This window comes from Hypanus sabinus, chromosome 8, assembly GCF_030144855.1.
Source record: "Hypanus sabinus isolate sHypSab1 chromosome 8, sHypSab1.hap1, whole genome shotgun sequence".
In the NCBI taxonomy this organism is placed as follows: Eukaryota; Metazoa; Chordata; class Chondrichthyes; order Myliobatiformes; family Dasyatidae; genus Hypanus; species Hypanus sabinus.
Window position 1 is genome coordinate 106,779,136 of NC_082713.1, and position 20,538 is coordinate 106,799,673.

Here is a 20,538-nt window from a genome sequence, read left to right on the forward strand (position 1 = left end):
TTCTCTCCTACACAGCTCATAACCATCCATTTTCCTTACATCTATGTGCTTAACTTGAAGTCTCTTAAATGTCCCCAATGTATCTGCTTCTACCACCACCCCTGGGCAGTGTGTTCTAGGCACCCAGCACTCTCTGAGTAAGAAACCTACCTCTGATATTGCCCTAAACGTTCATCCACTTACCTTTAAAGTATGTTCTCTGCCACTGGCCATTGCCACCCAGGCAAAAAGCCACATGCCGTAACTCGCAAAACCTTTCCAATCCATGCACAAAGGTTAGCTTGATTTGTCATATGTAAAATGCATCGTTTCGCGTCACCATTCGTGATGTGCTGGGGGCAGCCCACAAGTGTTGCCATGCTTCCAACGCCAACAAAGCTTGCCCAAAGCTCATTATCTTTAACCCATAAGTGTTTGGAATGTGGCAGGAAACCCACGTGTCCAGTGGAAACCCACAAGGTCACCAAGAGAATGTACAAACTCCTTACAGACAGCGGTGGGAATCGAACCCTGATCAGTGATGGCTTGCACTGTATCCACTACAGTACCGGCCGGCACTGTTCAAGATCTTTCACATTCTACCTGGGACCATAGACATAGGAGCAGAATTAGGCTACTTGGGACCATTGTGTCTGCCCCACAATTCCATTGTTGCTGATATATATTCCCTCTCAACCCCATTCTCCTCTCTCCTCCCTGTATCCTTTGATGCCTCGACTAACCAAAGATGTATCAACCTCTGCTTGAAATATCCTCAATGACTTGGCCTCCGCAGCCGTCCGTGGCAATGATTTCCACAGATTCACCACCCTCCGGCTAAAGAAATTCCTTCTAATCTCTGATCTAAATGGATGTGCCGCTATTCTGACACTATCCCCTCTGGTCCTAGACTCACCCTCTATAAAAAATATCCTCTCCACATCCACTCTATCTAGACCTTTCAATATTTGGTAGGTTTCAATAAGATTCCCCTCATTCTTCTAAACTCCAGTGAGTACAGGTCTGGAGCCATCAAAAGCTCTTCATATGTTAAAACCTTTATTCCCAGAATCATCTTCATGAACTTCCTCTGGACTCTCTCCAATGCCAGCACATCTTTTCTTGGATATGTGACCCAAAGTTGCTCACAATACTCCAAGTGCAGTCTGAACAATGCCTTATAAAAGACTCAGCATCACATCCTTGCTCTTATATTCTAGGCCTCTCAAAATCAATGCTAACATTGCATTTGCTGTCCTTACCACCAGCAAGTTAACCTTCAGAGAATCCTACGCAAGTTTTTTTACACCTCTCATTTTGAATTTTTTCCCCATTTAGAAAATAGTCTACACCTTTACTCCCTCCACCGAAGTGCATGGCATACACTATGTTCCATCGCCGCTTTCTTGCCCATTCTCCCCATCTGTCCTAGTCCTTCCCTCTTCCATCTCCCTGTTTCCTCAACATAACATTTCCCTCCATCTAATTTATATCATCTGCAAACTTGGCCACAAAGTAATCAATTTTGACATCCAAATCATTGACATATAACTTGAAAAGACCCTATAACGACCCCTGCAGAACATTTGTCATGAACAGCCAACCAGAATAGGCCCCCTTTATTCCGACTCTTTGTGTTCTGCCAATCAGCTAACTTTCTGTCTATGTTAGTATCTTTCCAGTAATACTATGTGACGACACACACCAAGATTGCAGTCTACAGGGCCTGCATCCTCAGCACACTGCCTTAGGGCAGCAAGACTTGAGCCTCTACTCCAGACAAGAGCGGCATCTCAACACCTTCCACCTTTGCAGCCTGAGACGTATCCTGGACATCAAGTGGACTGACTGAGTCACCAACGATGAGGTCCTGGCCCGCGCCCAGAAACCCAGCCTCTTCACCCTGCTCCAACAACACCGTCTCCGCTGGCTGGGCCACGTACACCGCATGTCAGACGGAAGGATCCCAAAAGACCTGTTGTAAGGGGAATTGGCCTCTTGCAAGAGAGCACAAGAGCTCTTCATTTCAAAGAGAGACATTAAGTCACTGAACATGAACGTCGAGAGGTGGGAGGATATTGCAAGCGATTGCTCTCGCTGGAGGCTGGAACTAAGCAGAGGTCTGAAAAGAGGAGAAGAGAAGCTGAGGCTTGCTGCTGAAGAAAAGCACACTCGCCAAAAAAACAGCACCAAGACAACACCGGAGGACAGCACCTTCGGGTGCAGTCGCTGCAGCCGAGACTGTCACTCCTGTGTGGGCCTCTACAGCCACAACAGATGCTGCTCTACCAACACAGACTGAAGCAAGACTTTCCAGGTGCAGATCCATGGTCTCACGAGACTAACAGATGCCATCATCATCATGGGCTCTTATCTTGTGAAACAGCCTCACGTGCAGCAGCTTGTCAAAGGCCTTCTGAAAATCCAAGTACACAACACCCACTGATTCTCCTTTGTCTATCCTGCTTGTTATTTCCTCAACGAGTTCCAGTCTGTAAGGCCACTTAGGCAAGATTTTCCCTAAGGAAACCATGCTGACTTCAGCTACTTTATCATGTGCTCCAATTACTCCGAAACCTCATTTTTTCATAATGGACTCCAACATCTTGCCAGCCACTGAAATCAGGCTAACTGACCTATAATTTCCTTTCTTCTACCTCCCTCCCTTCTTAAAGAGTGGAGTGACATTTGCAATTTTCCAGTCCTCCAGAACCACTCCAGTATCCAGTGATTTTTGAAAAATCATTAGTAAGGCCTCCACATTCTCTTCTGCTCTTTCAAAATGCTAGCATGTAGTCCATCTGTTCCAGGTGACTTGTCTACCTTCAGACCTTTCAGCTTCCCAAGCACCTTCTCCCTAGTAATTGCACCTCCACTCAATTCTGCCCTCTGACTCTTATGAATTTCGGACATACTGCTCGTGTCTTCCACAGTGAAGACCGACGGAAAATACTAATTCAGTTCATCTGCCATTGTTTAGTCCCTCATTACTACCTCTCCATTGTCAATTTCAGCAGTGCAATATCCACTCTCAGCTTTCTTCTACTCTATATATAAATCTGAAAATCTTTTGGTATCTTCTTTGAAATTTTTGGCTAGTTTACCTTCATATTTCATCCTTACAGTTTTTTTTAGTTGCCTTCTGTTGGTTTTTAAAAGCTTCCCAATCCTCTAACTTCCTGTCAATTTTTGCTCTAATATATGCCCTCTCTTTTGATTTTATGTTGGCTTTGACTTCCCTTGTCACCCACAGTTATCTCATCCTCCCTTTAGAATCTTTGAGGAATCCTGCATGAGACTCATAAATCCATTAGCACAAAGCCATCAGTTCCGACACACAATGTAAGAAGCTGTCCCAACTCCAACCTCTGCAGAACACTACTAGTCTTCAGCAGCCAAACAGAAAAGGCTCTCTTTAATCCCACTCTGTGCCACCTGCCAATCATCCAGTCCTTTATTCAAGCCTCTGCTTTATCCATGCTGGAGTTTTCCTGAAATACCATGAGCCCTTACCTTGTGCATACCTTGTCAAAAGCCCTCTGAAAATCCATGTGCACAATATCCACTAATTCGCCTTTGTCTATCCTGCTTGGTATTTCCTCAAGGAATTCCAAGAGATTTGTCAGGCAAGATTTTACTTTAAGGAAACCATGCTAACTTGAGCCTTTTTTATTATGTGCCTCCAATTACCCTGAGACCTCATAACTAACAATCAACTCCAACAGCTTCCCAACCACTGTCAGACTGACTGGCCAATGATTTCCTCTCTTCTGCTTCCCTCCTTTATTGAGGAGTGGAGTGATATTTGCAATTTTTCAGACCTCTGAAAAAATGCCAGAATTTTATAATTCTTGAAAGATCATTACTAATGCCTCCACAATCTCTTCAGCTACCATTTCAGAACCCTGGGGTGTAGTCCATCTGGTCTAGGCGTCTTATGAATGTTCAAACCTTTCAGCTTCCCAAGCACCTTCTCTCCAGTAATAGCAACTGTACCCACCTCTGCCCCTGGACACACTCTAAATTCTGGAATTCTCTTAGTGTCTTTCACAGCAAAGGCTGATGCAAAATACCTATGAGTTCATCTGCCATTTCCTTTTTTGCCATTGCTACCTCTCCAGCATCATTTTCAAGCAGTCCGATAACTACTTTCTCCTTTTTTTACTCTTTATATACCTGAAAAAACTTTTAGAATCCTCTTTGATATTGGCAGCTTACCTTCATATTTTATCTTTTCTCTCCTTATGGCTTTTGTTAGTTGTCTTCTGTTTGTTTTAATAGCTTCCCAGTCCTCTAACTTCCCACTAATTTCTGCTCTATAACGTTTTCAGGTTGTTTTTGACATCCCTGTCAGCCACAGTTGCGTCGTCCTGCCTTTAAGATACTTCTTCGTCTTAGGGATGTATCAATTCCTGCACCTTCCAAATTGCCTCAGAAACTCCAGCCATTGCAGTTCTGCCGTCATCCCTGTTAGTGTCCCCTTCCAATCAACTTTGGCCAGCTCCTCTCTCATGCCTCTGTAATTCCCCTTACCCAACTGTAATTTGGATATGTCTGACTTTATCTTCTCCCTCTCAAACTGCAAGGTGAATTCTACCATATTATGATCACTGTCTCCTTTACCTTAAGCTCCTTATTGAAATCTGATAAATTGCACAGCACCCAATCCTCGAACTCCTTTAGAAAACAGATGTCTTTTAAATGTTGTTATCGTAGTTTCCTCAAATAGCTTGTTCCACATACATACCACTCTCTATGTCAAAAAGTTGCCCCTCAGCTTATCCCCTCACCTTAAGCCCACAATCTGTTGGTTTTATTTTCCTAACCCTCAGAAAATTTTTCAGAAGCTTTGATTTTGCCCAATTACCTTGTGCTTATTTAAGTGCCTTGCTTTGTATTGAAAGCTTGTAACATTTTCTATGAGAAAAATATTAAGTTAATAAGTCTGCAGCTTCCTGACTCTCTGTCTCCCTCCTTTCCTGACTTCAAGATGTGCAGCAGGTTTTTTTGGCATCTTCCACATCCCCGACCTCAATCACCAAGGAGGACAAGGGCATCAGATGCGAGGGAATACCAGAGCCTACAGATTCCCCTCATCCTCCCTCACCATCCTGATTTCAAAATTCAATCAGTGGCCATTTTATTTGGTACAGGGGGTACACCTGCTCATTAATGCAAATATCTAATCAGCTAATTACGTGGCAGTGACTCGATGCATAAAAGCATGCAGACATGGTCAAGAGGTTCAGTTGTGTTTCAGCCCAAACATTAGAATGGGGAAAAATGTGATCCAAGTGACTTTGACCCTGGAAAGGTTGTTGATTCCACACGGGGTAGTTTGAGTGTCTCAGAAACTGCTGATCTCCTGGGATTTTTACGCACAGCAGTCTCTACAATTTACAGAGAATTTGCAAGAAAAACAAAAAAAAAACATCCAGTGAGCAGTAGTCGTGCGGGTGAAAATGCCTTGTTAATGAGAGAGGTGAGAGGAAAATGGCCAGACTGGTTCAACGGATGGGAAGTCTACAGTAACTCAAATTGTACGGCAATGTAATTATTGGAAACGTACATAATTCACAGCCACCAACACTGAGTAGGGGTTCACTTTAACAGGCTGGTGTGATATGATAGGTAATTACATGAAGTACTGTTACCACATATTGGTTCAGTGTTTTGGAGTACAATAAATGAGTTGTTACTGTTTTTCTTAGACATTAAACTCCCCTGCTATTTTTTATATGTGAAAGCCTACATTGGTGACCCTGATGCTCTAGGATAATTCCAGAGTTATTAAACATGTCAGCTAACACAGTCACTTTGCAACTGCCAGAGATCTGGGAGCATAATGCCATTGCCGAGGCCAAATTCACACTGTGACAAATCTCTGTTGACCACACCAAGCATTTTTATGGGGTAGCATTACTCAGTAACTCCACGCCTGCGAGAGTGGTGAGCCTACTAGAACACCCACCTGAACATGTTAAATACCGGTCACTGAAAACTCACCCTTTACAGACTTTTGGACTTCCAGAGCCTGAGCACGCCAAACAGTCACTCTCCTTGCCCAGCCTTGTGATGCTAAGCCATCAGAGCTGGCGGATCACATGCTGTCTCTCCTGGGAAATCACCATCCTTGCTTTACTTTTAAAGAACTCTTCATGCAGCAAAAGCCTGATCAAGTTCACATCACCCTCATTAGTGCACCCGTGAAGGACCATAGGCAGTTTGTTAAAATGGCTGATAGTCTACACCAGTGGTTCCCAACCTTTTCTATGCCTCACACCCCTAGGAAATGTTTGATTAATGTTCGCACCCCCTACAAAATTAATATCACATTTGAAGATGAAGAAGTCTAATTTCTAATTTTTGAACCACATACAATACTGCGGGTGAACAAATTGAACTTAAAAAAGAATAAGCTTTTAACTCAGTGCAAAAAATGCAAATATAAATTGAGCAATTAGACTCTAATTTAATCGGAAAAAAATTGTAAAGAGTAAAATCAATCTCAACAGTGAACATAAAATTCAATAACTTCTTTGCTCCTGCTTCTCATTCATGATTTTGTCAAAACGTGGAACTTCCTTGCTGACTGCGATCCGCAGGTCTGCCTGTGGATTCAGGCGATTCCTAGATGATGTCTTGATTGACAAAAGAGAACTGAATCCAGATTCACACAAGTATGTTGTTGCAAATGGAATGAGGACACGGAATGCTTTTCCACCAAGTCTTGGGAACATGTCCGGCGCTGCACACCAAAACTCCTCCAAAGTCTGGCTTTTAAATTGCATTTCAAGAGCTCGATTTGTCTGCAAATCCATAATATCTTCCTTCAGCTCTTCATTATCTGACGTTTTCTCTAAATTGTAGGAATATGGATTCATGATCTATTGTTCTGAAATCTTCAGGTCTCCAGCAGCAAAATATCCATCAAACGATTCTGACGGAATTTCCAAATGAGCCACAGTTTCTTCACGCACAGTAGGAGTTATGGATCCAGCATCATCAACCATCTCTTCTAGTGAAGGAAAATTTGAGAGACTGCCTCTTTCCATCCTTTTGACATCAAAGACGTAACTTTTCTTTGAAGGCATTCAACTTTTCACAGGCCTTCAATATGTTTATCGCTTTTCCTTGAAGAGAAACACTCAGGTCATTCATACAAGTGAAAATGTCAGCTAAGTAAGCCAGCAGTTGGGTGAATTCCTGTGATTCCATTGCCCCAACCAGATCACATTCACGCTCCTGCAGAAAAACTTTGATTTCTTCCTGCAGTTCAAAGAAGCGGGTTAAAGCTTGTCCTTGTGACAGCCAACGGACTTCTGTGTGGAAAAGCAAAACTGACTGCTCACTTCCCAGATCCTCACAAAACGGTTTGAAGATGCGATGGTTCAAAGCACGCCTCCTGATCTAGTTGATGATCTTCACACAAGTATCAAGAACTTTCTTCAAATTTGGAGGCAATGTTTTTGATGCCAAAGCATGCTGATGAAGAAAACAATGTGTAACTTGCAAGTCTGGAATCTCCTTTTTCATCAATGCAGAAAAGCCAGATTTATTTCCAAGCATTGCAGGTGCCCCGTCAGTACACACATAACCAATGACTTTGATATCTAAATCATGTTTGGCAAAGAAGTCTTTCACCAGCTGCATCACATCCTTTGCAGTTGTGTTTGTTTTCAGATCTTTACAAAGCAGGAAATCTTCCTTCACAGCACCATCATTGACATACCTCACTAATGTTGACTACAACTGGAGACATCAGTTGACTCATCCAACTGAATAAAGATTTTAAGAGGGCTAGCTCTGACATCTGAGATGACTTGGTCCAAAATACCTTCACTCAAATCACTGATTCTGTTGTTAATGACATTATTTGATAGGGGCACCTGTTCAAATGTTTTTCTTGCTTCTTTGCCCAGGATAATTGTTGCCATTTCCAGTGCACATGACTTGGTGAGATCTTCCGCAATTGTATGGGGCTTCTTGGATTTGGCCACTTTATATGCCACTTGGTATGAAGCAAGAAGCAGTGGTTTTTCAACAGAAACAAAACTTAATTTTGGAAGAGTTCCTTGTGAATCAAAATGAGCTCTTTTGATTTTCAATGACCCAACATCATGTCCTTCAACATCAGCTCCGCCATGCTTGTTCATGAAGTGCTCTTGAAGCTTGGATGGCTTCAGATTTCAGGTGGAAAACACAACGCTACAAAGAATGCACTGGGGTTTTTGCAAACCATCATTTCCTGTTGTGCAAGTGAAACCAAAGCACACATAGTCATCATTCCATTTCCTTCTTTTTGACATGATGAAGGGTTAATGAAGGGTTAAGGGTAAAGAGAAAATTATGAGCTAGTATAAGAAAAACTATCTGACTAAGTCAGAGATGACCGCTTTACTCAACCAGACACGCCTATAGCAAAGTATCATGAGAAATACGCTTTTGAATATTATATTACAATATTATCTGCGGTTACGCCAAGATAAATCGTCAGGTGGAAAATGCTACGGGGACGTGACGCGACTTATTAGGCTACTCTCTACTGAATTTACACACCTACTTCCGATGATTACCGGAGATATGAACTCCCATCACACGATTCAAAGTCCTCGGTGCTAACCATGATACCTCCTCAACTAACACAATTCAAAATTATCAACGATTCAAGAAAAAAACCTCTTAAGAGGAAAAAAACCCTTTGAAATTCAAAAACCTTTTTAATGAATTGAGACAATTACGAATCAATGACTTCAGCTGCTTTTTATCAAAATGCAGCTTTTTTAAATTTTATAATTGAATAATTTACCTACTGTCCGCGGGTTTGGTTTTAACACGAAGACATTACTCGATGGTTGATTCGGGATGTATAAAGATTTTGGCATTATGGGATGATTTTTAACTCTGAGACGTAACCTTCTAGCTAACAGTGATGAGACTCCTCAACTCTGAGGTGTAACTCCCAGGTAACACTGATAAGAATCCTCAACACTGACTCAGGCAGCGGGAGACTGGAGTGAGTTTATGTCTCTCTTGACTCGGGCCACGGGAGGCTGGAGTGTGCTTGGGACAAACGTTACTACCACTTCTCAAGGCACACTGGCAGCTGGCTGAGTGATGACTCGTGACTCGTCACTCACGGACACAAGCCACTCTTTGTCGCAACCCCTGAAACTCCATCTCGCACCCCAGGTTGGGAACCCCTGGTCTATAATCAGCCAACCAGAGATGCATCATTCCTCCTCCTTTCTCTACCTCAATAAGTTCAGTTAGCAAAGCCCCCAACATAAAGATGGCTGTGGCTGTTAAACAGACAATGCCAGGCCGGTGTTTTAACATCCTGACTTTGCTATGAACTCTAGGAAGTGCAACTGCCTTGCAGTCTTGACAGTGCCAACACATCTGGACATCAGAGGTCAGTGAACACCGTGGATTCCAGCTGCCAGGGTTGTCTACTGTTCATTATGGACACCCTTTCAGCGCAACACTTCCAGTGTGACACGGGTGCTCAAGTGGGTGTGCTGCCCGCATCGCCTATTGCTGACAAGACCCTGCTGCAGGCCGCCAACGGCAGCAGGATCCAGACTTAAGGGACACAACAGGTGATGCTCTGCTTCACTGGGTGACGTTACACATGGGACTTCATCCTGACTAAAGTGGCTAGACCTTTGCTTGGTGCAGATTTCCTGCATGTCCAAGGACTATTAGTCAAATGTAAGAACTGCTGGCTTATGGATGTCATTGACTTTGGATTATTACCCTGCTCCCCCAGTAAATTCCCCATAACGACTCTGTCAAGCACATGCACCACCACATGTGAGTTTACTCGACTGCTGGGCAAATTCCCAAACCTCACCAAGCCCACATTCTCGACTACAGTCACAAAACATAGGGTTGCACACCAGATTTCTACAACTGGTCCACAAGTCCATGCCCACGCACATAGACTGGACCCAGAAAAGCTGGCAACTACGACTAGCCCCTGGGTCTTATAGTCTTATGAAATTGGAGGTATAAGTCAAGACAAGTCAAGTCACTTTTTATTGTCATTTTGACCATAACTGCTGGTACAGTACACAGTAAAAATGAGACAATGTTTTTCAGGACCATGGTGCTACATGAAACAGTACAAAAACTAGATTGAACTACGTAAAAACAACACAGAAAAAACTACACTAGACTACAGACCTACCCAGGACTGCATAAAGTGCACAAAACAGTGCAGGCATTACAATAAATAATAAACAAGACAATAGGCACAGTAGAGGGCAGTAAGTTGGTGTCAGTCCAGGCTCTGGGTATTGAGGAGTCTGACAGCTTGGGGAAGAAACTGTTACATAGTCTGGCCGTGAGAGCCCGAATGCTTCGGTGCCTTTTCCCAGACAGCAGGAGGGAGAAGAGTTTGTATGAAGGGTGCGTGGGGTCCTTCATAATGCTGTTTGCTCTGCGGATACAGTGTGTAGTGTAAATGTTCGTAATGGTGGGAAGAGAGACCCTGATGATCTTCTCAGCTGACCCCACTATCCACTGCAGGGTCTTGAGTGCGTCTCCTCAATCCTTGTGTTTTAATTACCCTCTGGGTCTAACAATAAAACTGAGCCCTTCCCCTCGCTTGATGATGTATCTAACCTCTCCTGCAGCAGTAAGTAAGTAAAGACCATATGACCATAAGATAAAGGAACAGAATTAGGCCATTTGGCCCATTGAATGTGCTCCACCATTTCATCATGGCTGATCCAATTTTCATCTCAGCCCCAAACTCCTGCCTTCCATTCATATCCCTTCGAGCCCTGATCAATTAAGAATCTATCAACTTCTGCCTGAGGTATACATTAAGACATGCCCACCACAGCTGTCTGTGGTAACAACTTCCACAGTTTCACCACTCTCTAACTAAAGAAATGCCTCCTCATTTCTGTTCTAAAATGATCCCCATCTGATCTGAGGCTGTGTCTGCTGGTCTTAGACTCTCCCACCATAGGAAACATCCTTTCCACATCCACTTTACCAAGGCTTTTCTCCATTCGATAGGTTTCAATGAGATCAGCCCTCATTCTTCTGAATTCTAGTGAACCCAGATGGCCCAGAGCCATCAAATGCTCTTCATATGACAAGCTGGAATCATTTTCATGAACTTCCTTTGAACCCTCTCCAAGTTTAGCACATCCTTTCTAAGATAAGGGGCCTAAACCTTCTCATAAAACTCCAAGTGAGGCCTGTCCAGTGCTTTATAAATCCTCAACATCACATCCTTGCATTTATATTCTAGTCCTCCTGAAATGAATGCTAAAATCACATTTACCTTCCTCACCATAGATTGCAAATTTATCTTTAGGGAATCCGGCACAGGGACTCCCAAGGCGTTTTGCACCTCCGTTTTTTAGTATCTTCTCTCCATTTAGAAAATAGACAACACTTGTATTTCTTTTAACAAAATGCATGACCATACATTCTAGACACTGTATTCCATCTGCAAATTCTTTGCTCATTCTCTTAATCAGTCTAAATCCTTGTGTAGCCTCTTTACTTCTGCCCCTTCACCTCCACCCATCTTCATATGATCTGCAAACTTTGCAACAAAACCATCAACTCCTTCATCCAAGTTATTGACATATAACATAAAAAGAATTGGTCCCAACACAAACCCCTGTGGAACACCACTAGTCACTGGCAGCCAGCCAGAAAAGGCCCCCTTTATTCCCACCCTTTGCCTCCTGCCAGTCAGTCACTGCTTTATCCATGCCAGAATTTTTCCTCTAATACCGTCGGCTCATAGCTTGTTCAGCAGCCTCATGTGTGGCACTTTGTCAAAGGCCTTCTGAAAATCCAAGGACACAACAACTGATTCTCCTTTGTCAAAAAATCAAAGGAGATCAGGCTAAGGACAATGTCTATCTCACAATTAACACTAGTCAAGTGGACAACCTTATCATGAACACAAGAGATTGTGCAGATGCTGGGAATGTTGAGCAACACACACAAAATGCTGAAGGAACTTGGCAAGTCAGACAACATCAGGAGTGGAAAGGAAGGGGAAGGATGTGGGGGGAGGGTTGGAATACACTCTGGCAGTGAAGCCCGGTGACAGGAAAGGTGGATGTGTAGGTGGGTGGGGAAGGGGCGGTGAAGTGAGAAGCTAGGAAGTGATAGGTGGGCAAGTTAAATGGCAGAAGATAAAGGAATGTGATAGTAGAAGAGAGTGGACTATGGAAGAAACAGAAGGAGGAGGGGAACCAGAGGGAGATCATGGGCAGGTGAGAAGAACGGAGGAAGCAAAAAAGAGAGAATTGAAAAACAGAGAGAACGGGGAAGGGGGTAGAGATTTCTGGAAGTGGGGGAAATCAATTTCAAAGCCATCAAGTTGGGGGCTATTTGAGGTGTTACTTCCATCCAATATCTAATACTGTTGCCATGCATTGAAGGTGAGAGGGGGCCACTTCCAAGATATATTGTTTTATACAGAGAGATTCCTCATTCCACAGTGATTGCACATTAGCCTCTGGAAGGAAATCACTTGAGTACGGGTGGACACAACTGCAGGGAGGTGGGAATGAACAGGGAATGGGAAATAACTGGATTGGTCTTCCAAAACCCAGGGACAGACAGAGGAGACCACTTTCTGCCCAGAGCAAGACCCGCCTGCCAAACCTTTAACTGCAAACATTTCTACAGCTTATCTGGGCAACTACCACCAACAGACTCCCTCGCAGTAAACCCACTCACCGCCGTGCGGTAAACAAGCCTTCACAAAGAGCACACTGAGCAGTTAATATTTACTGTCCCTGGATATTCCAAACCTTTGGCCATGCAAACACTGGTGAAAGGGTTTATTTTATTAGGCTATAATACACCATTTCATTAGTTGCCACTGCAGGCCGCTGACTCCTCCCATTTCAATGTTGAGGCACACTGTTCGAGGACGAGGGAAGTGGACAAATGTGTTTTGAGCAGGATGGCCGCAGGACTAAGCGGCTGGAAAAGCTTTTGATTTGCGCATGGCTTCCTGCAGGAGTGGCGTGCCTGCATTTGTGTAGCACTCTTCATCGTCGCAGGTTGACCCACGGCATTTTACAACCAGTGAGACGCTTAGCCAGGCCGGAGCCACCGGTCAAACATAGGAGTGCGCGGTTGCCAATTTGCACAAAGCAAGATCCCACAAACTGTGAAAGACCCAGAGACTCTTTGAGGGATAAATATTGGCCTGAAAAAAGCTAGTTTTCTTATTTGCTTGGGGAATGTGGTCTTCACTGGCCCTTAGTACCCATCCCAAGGAGGTGGTTAACCACCTCCGTGAAGCACTGCAGTCCGTGTGGTGAAGGTGCAACCACAGTGAGTTTGGGGAAGGGGGAAAAACCATAAGACCAAGGAGCAGAATTAGACAAGTCTGTCCATCGAGTCTTCACTGCCATTCCATCATTGCTCCAAGGAGACACAGGAGCCTTGGGTCCCACACCACCAGGGTCAGGGACAGCTATGATCCTACAACAACCAAACTCCAGAGTCAGTGTGGATAACTTCACTCAGCTGACTCCCACAACTGACGTCCTCTGTATTATTTATTTAGTATTTATTCTATTACGTGCACAGTGGGTTGTCTTTTAAACATTGGCTGTTTGGAAATCTTTGCTTATGGATAGTTCTTCATTATTTCCATCGTATTTCTTTGTTTCCCTGTCAATGCCCGCAAGGAAATGAACCTCAGGGTAATACTTGGTGACATTTCTGTCCTTGGAACTTTGAATTGTGTGTGCTAATTCAGTGTAAAGTTAAATACAAAAAGCATGACTTACTTGTACAAGAAGGGTGCGACGGTGGCAGTGTTGGGGTGGCTGTATTGCTGCTGAGAATGAGGCAGGTAGACGTGCGCATTGGGACTACCCGGTGTATGGCTGCCAGCACCTCCCGAGACCCCGACGGCACTCGGAGAGGAAGAGGAGGAGGGGGGCGAGGAAGCGGGTCCTGTGCCCCTCCCCTCCGAGGGGGCTGCATAAGTTTTCCCCTCGCTGGGGCTCTTCTGTGGGTGGTGGCTGGGGCTGCCCTTGGCACTCTTGACCTTCTCGGCCTCCTTGGCTCCCGGTGTCGGCACCTTCCCTGCTGTTGCTGCCACTGTCTTGGATCCAGGCTTGGGGATCCCACTGGACGCAGGGATGGAAGACTCCTTCTTGCCTCCGGCTGCCTTGCCCCCTTTGGGAATCAGGCTGGCAATCTTTGAGCTCTTCCTGGGCGCCTCGCTGGCCCTGTCTTCCTTGGCGGCCTTAGCCCCCTTGCCCTTCTCCTTCTCCCTCTCGTCCTTCAGCTGGGCCGCAGGCTTCTTGTGGCTGGGGGCCTTGCCACCCGCCCGCTGGCCGGGCCCCTTTGGCAGGGCCTTGGGGCTGCCTTCCATCTCCCCGCCCTCCGAGGGTGTGCCCTCTTCCCTTCCTCCCTCTGGGATCACCACTGGCCCAGTGCCGCTCGAGGACCCAGGCAGCCGGGATGGCGACCTGCCGTGGCTCAGCTTGAACTTCTCCAGCACAGACCTTTGCTCGCCAGCTTTGGGGGCTTCGGGAGCTTCAGAATGGGGCGGGCGGGTGGGTGAGGTGGCTGGGCTCGGTGGCTTCACACTCAGCATGGGTGCCGTGGCCGTGTGCTTGACGTTCATCGACTTGCTACGCCATGCTTTGCCGGAGCTGGGGGAAGGAATGGCGGAGGCCGGCTGCTGCCCACTGCCCCCTCCAGTTGCTGGGGCTCCGTTCATGCCCCCTGGTAAAGATGGACCTTTAGGTGACTCTGAAAACAAGAGGAGGAACAAAGTCTGTTAAAGACCCCTTTGACCTCTACTCACAGACATCGTAACACTGAAAATAGTGCAGAGGTAGTTTAGAACATGGAACAGCACAGTACAGGCCCTTCAGCCCATAATGTTGTGCCAGCCTTTTAATCTACTCCAAGATACCTCCCACATAAGCCCTCCATATTTCTATCATCTATGTACCTATCTAAAAGTTCCTTAAATAGCCTCTACCACCACCTCTGGCATCATGTTCCACACACCCACTACTCTCTGTAAACAAAACCTTCCTTTGACAACCCACTATACTTCCTTAAAATGATGCCCCTTTGTATTAACCAGAAAACCAGTCTCTGGCTGCCCACTCGATCTATGCTTCTTATCAGTTTGTACATTTCTATCAGGTCACCTCTCATCCTCCTTTGCTCCAAAGTGAAAAGCCCTAGCTCACTTCAGAAGACGTGCTCTCTAATCTAGGCAGCGTCCTGTTCCTAAATCTCCTCTGCACCCTCTCTAAAACTTCCAGATTCTTTCTATAATAATGCAACCAGCACTGAACACATTTCTCCCAGTAAATACTTTGATGAACATCTACTCAAATGGCTGTAAACATAAGATCTACCCTTCATTATTGAATTTTGAAAAACCTTTTTTATTTTATTTAATGGAAAATCAACCATGCCACGCATTAACCCACCAAATTAATTCTAGCCTAATTACGGGACAATTTACAATGACTTACTAACCAGTACATCTTTGGACTGTGCTAAGACTTCATTCCTTGAAACACAGGAGACTGACTAATTCCATGTCCTAACAGAAATTTAGCTCATCTTCTTGAGGCAGCAGGGTTCTGGTATGAGGAGAGATTGGCCAAACTTGGTCTGCGGTGTGAAGTTTGAGAGTGAGAGTTGAATAAAATCATGAAGAACGTGTATATAGGGTGAACGTGCCCAGCCCCTTTTCTTTTAGAGAAAGGAAAGCAAGAACTAGAGGCCACGAGGAAATCTGCAGATGCTGGAAATTCAAACAACAACACAAACACGCGTGTGTGTTGTTGCAAGAACTAGAGGCCACAGGATTAAGGTGAGAGGCAAAAGATTTAAAAGAAACTTGAGGAGGCAACTTCTTCATTCAGAGGGTGGTCAGGGTATGGAGACAGCTACCAGAGGAAGTGATTAACAGCATTTGAAAGACACTTGGACGGGTACATGGATAGAAATAGTAGCTTTATTAGTCACATTGGGCTGTACATCAGAACATAAGGTGAAATGTCTGCGTCAATGACCAGCACAGTCCAAAGATGTGCTCCTATGATCAGGATCATTTTAAGGAGATTGGAAGAAAGTATGCGGCGAACATCACAGTGATGAGTGTGTGGAATGCACTGTGGGAGTGCTGGTAGAGCTAGGTACACTAGGGACATTAGATAGGCTCAAGGAAAAAGGAGGGTTATGTGGGAGGGAAGGGTTAGATTGATTTTAAAGTAGGGTAAGAGGTCAGCACATCATGGGCCAACAGCTCTGTTCTGTACAGTCATGTCTATGTACTGGGGGCAGCCAACAAGTGTTCCCATGCTTCTGGCACCAAAATAGCATGCCTACAACAAATTTAGACGGATAAGGGCCAAATGCAGGCAAGTAAGATGAGCATACATCGGTATCCGAGTCAGCATTGAACTGTTGGACTGAAGGGCCTGTTTCCCCTGCTCTATGACTCTATAAAGTACATTAAGTAACCTAAGGACTGACTGACCTCAGGGTGTCCCAAATTTACATTCAATGATTTTTTTCCAACTCCTCATCTCCTTCAATCTCGTATTAAATAGATCTGCTTCAATTTATTTCTCTCACTCAGCTCCCTCATACAGCTAGATATCCATATAACACAGTATACCCTCTGCATCTCTGCAATCCAAGAACAATATGCCCGATTAGCTGCTCACCCACTCCATCCACACCCTGAATCCTTTATCCCAGCCGTACAGTTTCCTTTCTTTCAAGGTTAAAGCCATTAGAAGGTCTTCTAGAAAATCTGACCCCACCAACCTTCCTCAGATCAGAGCAGCCCCAGACAGAAACAAAAATAAACTCCTTTTTGGCTCATCTTAGTCCTTGTGTTCTGGTTACTGATCCATCTGCCGGTGGGAAGTATTTACACAGAATACACCAACCGAGGCTTTGAATGCCCGATCACACCTCCGCTGGTGTGCCCATCTCAGTGTTTACCGTACTTTCCTGATTGTTCCTGATCTGGAAGACAAGTCAGCCATAGTGTCTGGGTCTAGAATCACACTGACAGATCAGATAAGGGACCAGACTTCCTACGCTCAAGGACGTTACTAAACCGCGCAGATTTTATAGTTTTGTGATCATCAAAAGTCATAGGAGCAGAATTAGACCAGGCAGACCATTGATTCTGCTCTGCCATGTGAGCATGGCTGACTGATCATCCCTCTCAACCCCATTCTCCTGCTTTCTCCCTGTAACCTTTGCCAGCCCTACTGATCAAGAACCCATCAACCTCCACTTTAATGAATTGCCCTCCACAATCATCTGGTTGCAACGAATTCCACAGATTACCCACACCTCCCCCCCTCTGGCTAAAGAAATACCTCTCATCTTCGTTCTAAAGGGGTGTCCTTGTATTGCGAGACTGTGCCTTCTCATCGTAGATCCTCCCACTATTGGAAGCAATCTCTTCACGTCCACTCTACCTAGACCTTTCAATACTCAATAGGTATCAAAGAGATCCCCCCTCATTCTTCTAAACTCCAGTGAATACACATCCAGAGCCATCAAACCCTCCTCATATGTTAACCCTTTCACTCCCTGAGTCCTTTTCATGAACCTCCTCTAGACCCTCTCCAACGCCAACACATCCTTCCACAGGTAAGGGGCCTAAATCTGCTGACAATACTCAAATGCAGTCTGACCAATGCCTTATACAGCCTCATTGGAATCTTATAAAACCCTTTTATAAAGCTAGTGTCTTCTTAAAACTTTGAGTTACAGAGTTAAACAGCATGGGAAAGGCCATTTGGCCCAACATGTCCATGCCAACCAATGTACTTTCCTAAACAAGTCCTTTTGCTTGTGTTTGGCCCATACCCCTCTGAACCTTTCCTATCTATGTACCTGTCCAGGTGTCCTTCAAACTTTGTGATTGTAATCATCTCCCCATGTTCTCTGGCATCTTGCTCCATATACCCATCACCCTTGGTGTTATAAACTTGCCCCTCAGCTCACCTTTAAATACTTCCCTTCTCACCTTAAACCTATGCCATCTAGTTTTAGACACCTTTACCCTAGGGAAAAGACATTGAACTTCCACCTTATCTCTGCCCTCATAATTTTATACACCTCTATTACCGTGGGGTGGCATGGTAGAGTAGCAGTTAGCATAATGCTTTCCAGTGCCAGCAAGCCAGGTTCTATTCCTGCCACTGTCTGTATGGAGATTGTACATTCTCCCCGTGACTGTGTGGGCTTCAAAGCTGTACAGGTTAGGGCTAGTAAGTTGTGGGCATGCTATGTTGGTGCCAGAAGTACACTAACCCTCTGGGCTGCCCCTAGCACATTCTTGACACAAATGACACATCTCACTGTATGTTTCAATGTTTTGATGAACTGTACATCTGACAAATAAAACTAATCTCTTTACATCACTGCTCGGCCTCCTTCATCCCAGGGAAAGGCTCCAGTATTTTGTGTGTTGCTTTAGATTTCCAGCACCTGCGCTTTTCCTGTACCCTCAGACTCACCGATTTCTCATAACTCAAGCCCTCCAGTCCCAGAGGGCACAGCTTCAGATCGAGGGACGTCCCTTTAGAACAGAGAAGAAGAGGAATTTCTTTCTCTAGAGGGTGGTGAATCTGTGGACTTCAGTGCTGCAGATGGCTGTTGAGGCCATGGTCATTGGGAGTCCTTAAAGTGGAGGTTGATAGGTTCTTAATTAATAAGGGTGTCAAAGGTTAAAGGGAAACAGTAGGAAAATGGTGTTGAGACGGATAATAAATCAGCCGTGGTGGAATGGCAGAGCAGACTCAATGGGCCAAATGGTCCAATTCTGCTCCTATGCCTCATGGTCTTTTGGTCTTCACTGTTCCCTTTCTAGATTATGGATTAATTTAAATTGCTTAAACTTAATTGGCTGGAATTCAAACTCAGAGCTCAGGGTCAATGGTCCAGATGATTGGATGTTTATTCGCTATGTGACGGTGTTTTCTAAATGGAGATATTGAGTATTGAACAATCGCAGTGTTAACTGGAACAGCGAAGAGCTGGTGCAATTGGAATGCGGAAACTTGACTGTGAATAATGTTCAAACAGCAGAACCAGCCAAGCAGAAAATCACTAACTTTCATGATACAAATATTCACCAGGCAGAATATTAAAGCGTTACTGTATTACTTCACTTCGATATGAAACTAAATTATTTCTCATTGTGCTTTGGCGCCTACTGGAATAATCAGTTCATTAGCACTTGAATTCTGATCTGCCCACTAAATCTAACAAGTGAGCGCGGTGTTAGTGTGGAGATGGCGCAGAATGAGACTGGATGAATAAATCCTTAGAGCAAAACACAGCTGGCAAACGCCTTTTAACAGAGCCTATCCAACACCTCTGTATCTGGAAGGGAACTGTTATGCTGTTTAATTGCTAAACAAAATATATCTCCGCCAGAAGTTCCAACTATTCATAGTGATGTTAACTATTAAAATTCCATTTTGCAGGCCTAGACATTTAGACCCTCATGCCTGTTTTACATTAATAAATTGACAATTGCTTTATTAATGTGCATATACATCATTCAGATCATTCCACAGATGTGCAGACTGAAGGGCTTGAGTTATAAGGTAGTCTGGGGACTCAAGAGAAACTGCAGGTGCTGGAAATCTGGAGCAACTTGCAAAATACTGGAGCTTGGGTAGGCCAGGAATGTTTTCCCCCCAAACTGAAAGAGGCTGAGGATTGATATTATAGACGGCATTTAAGAAACTCTTAGATCGGGGGTTCCCAACCATTTTTATGCTATGGACCAATAGCATTAAGCAAGGGGGCCATGGACCCCAGGTTGGAAACCCCTGCCTTAGAAAGCCACATGGTACACTATGTGGAAAGGAAAGGTTAGATTGATCTTAAAGTAGGTTAAAACATCAGCACAACATTATGAGCCAAAGGGCCAATACTGTGCTAAAACATTCTATATTTGATTTGCTATGTAGCACACCTATTCAGTGCACTGTCGCAGGAAAGCAGCATCCATCATCAAGGGCCCCCACCACCCAGGTCATGCTCTCTTCTCACTGCTCCATCAGGAAGAAGGTACAGGGACCTCAGGATCCACACCACCAGGTTCAGGAGCAGAGATTACCCCTCAACCATCAGGCTCTTGAACCAGCGGGGATAATTTCACTTGTCCCATCACTGAACTGTTCCGACAACCTGAGCACACACTTCCAAAGACTCTTGTTCCTGATATTTATTGCTTAGTTATTTACTATTGTTATTTCTTTTTTATTTGTATAATTTGTTGTTTGTCTACCCTGCTGGGTGTGGTCTTTCATTGATTCTATTACTGTTCCTGGATTTAATGAGCATGCCTGCAAGAAAATGAATCTCAGCATTGTATATGGTGACATACTGTACATGTACTTTAATAATAAATTCACTTTGAATTTAAGTCTACACTCGGGAATGGCCTGGTAGTGTAGCAGTTGGCTATTACAGCTTGGAGTTTCTGAGTTTGGAGTTCAAATCCAGCGTTGTTTGTAAAGAGTTTCTATGTTC

The 20,538-nt window shown here is 44.5% G+C and overlaps 1 protein-coding gene across 3 annotated transcripts in view; it reads right to left on the reverse strand.

Annotated features, from left to right (window-relative positions):
* nav3 (neuron navigator 3) overlaps nt 1–20,538 on the reverse strand; it is a 449,774-nt gene that overhangs the window by 268,010 nt on the left and 161,226 nt on the right. For all 3 annotated transcript variants that reach the window (XM_059977545.1, XM_059977548.1, XM_059977547.1), the window contains one exon: nt 13,770–14,745. In XM_059977545.1, the coding sequence (XP_059833528.1) occupies nt 13,770–14,745 (976 nt within the window). The remainder of the gene's footprint in view (nt 1–13,769; nt 14,746–20,538) is intronic.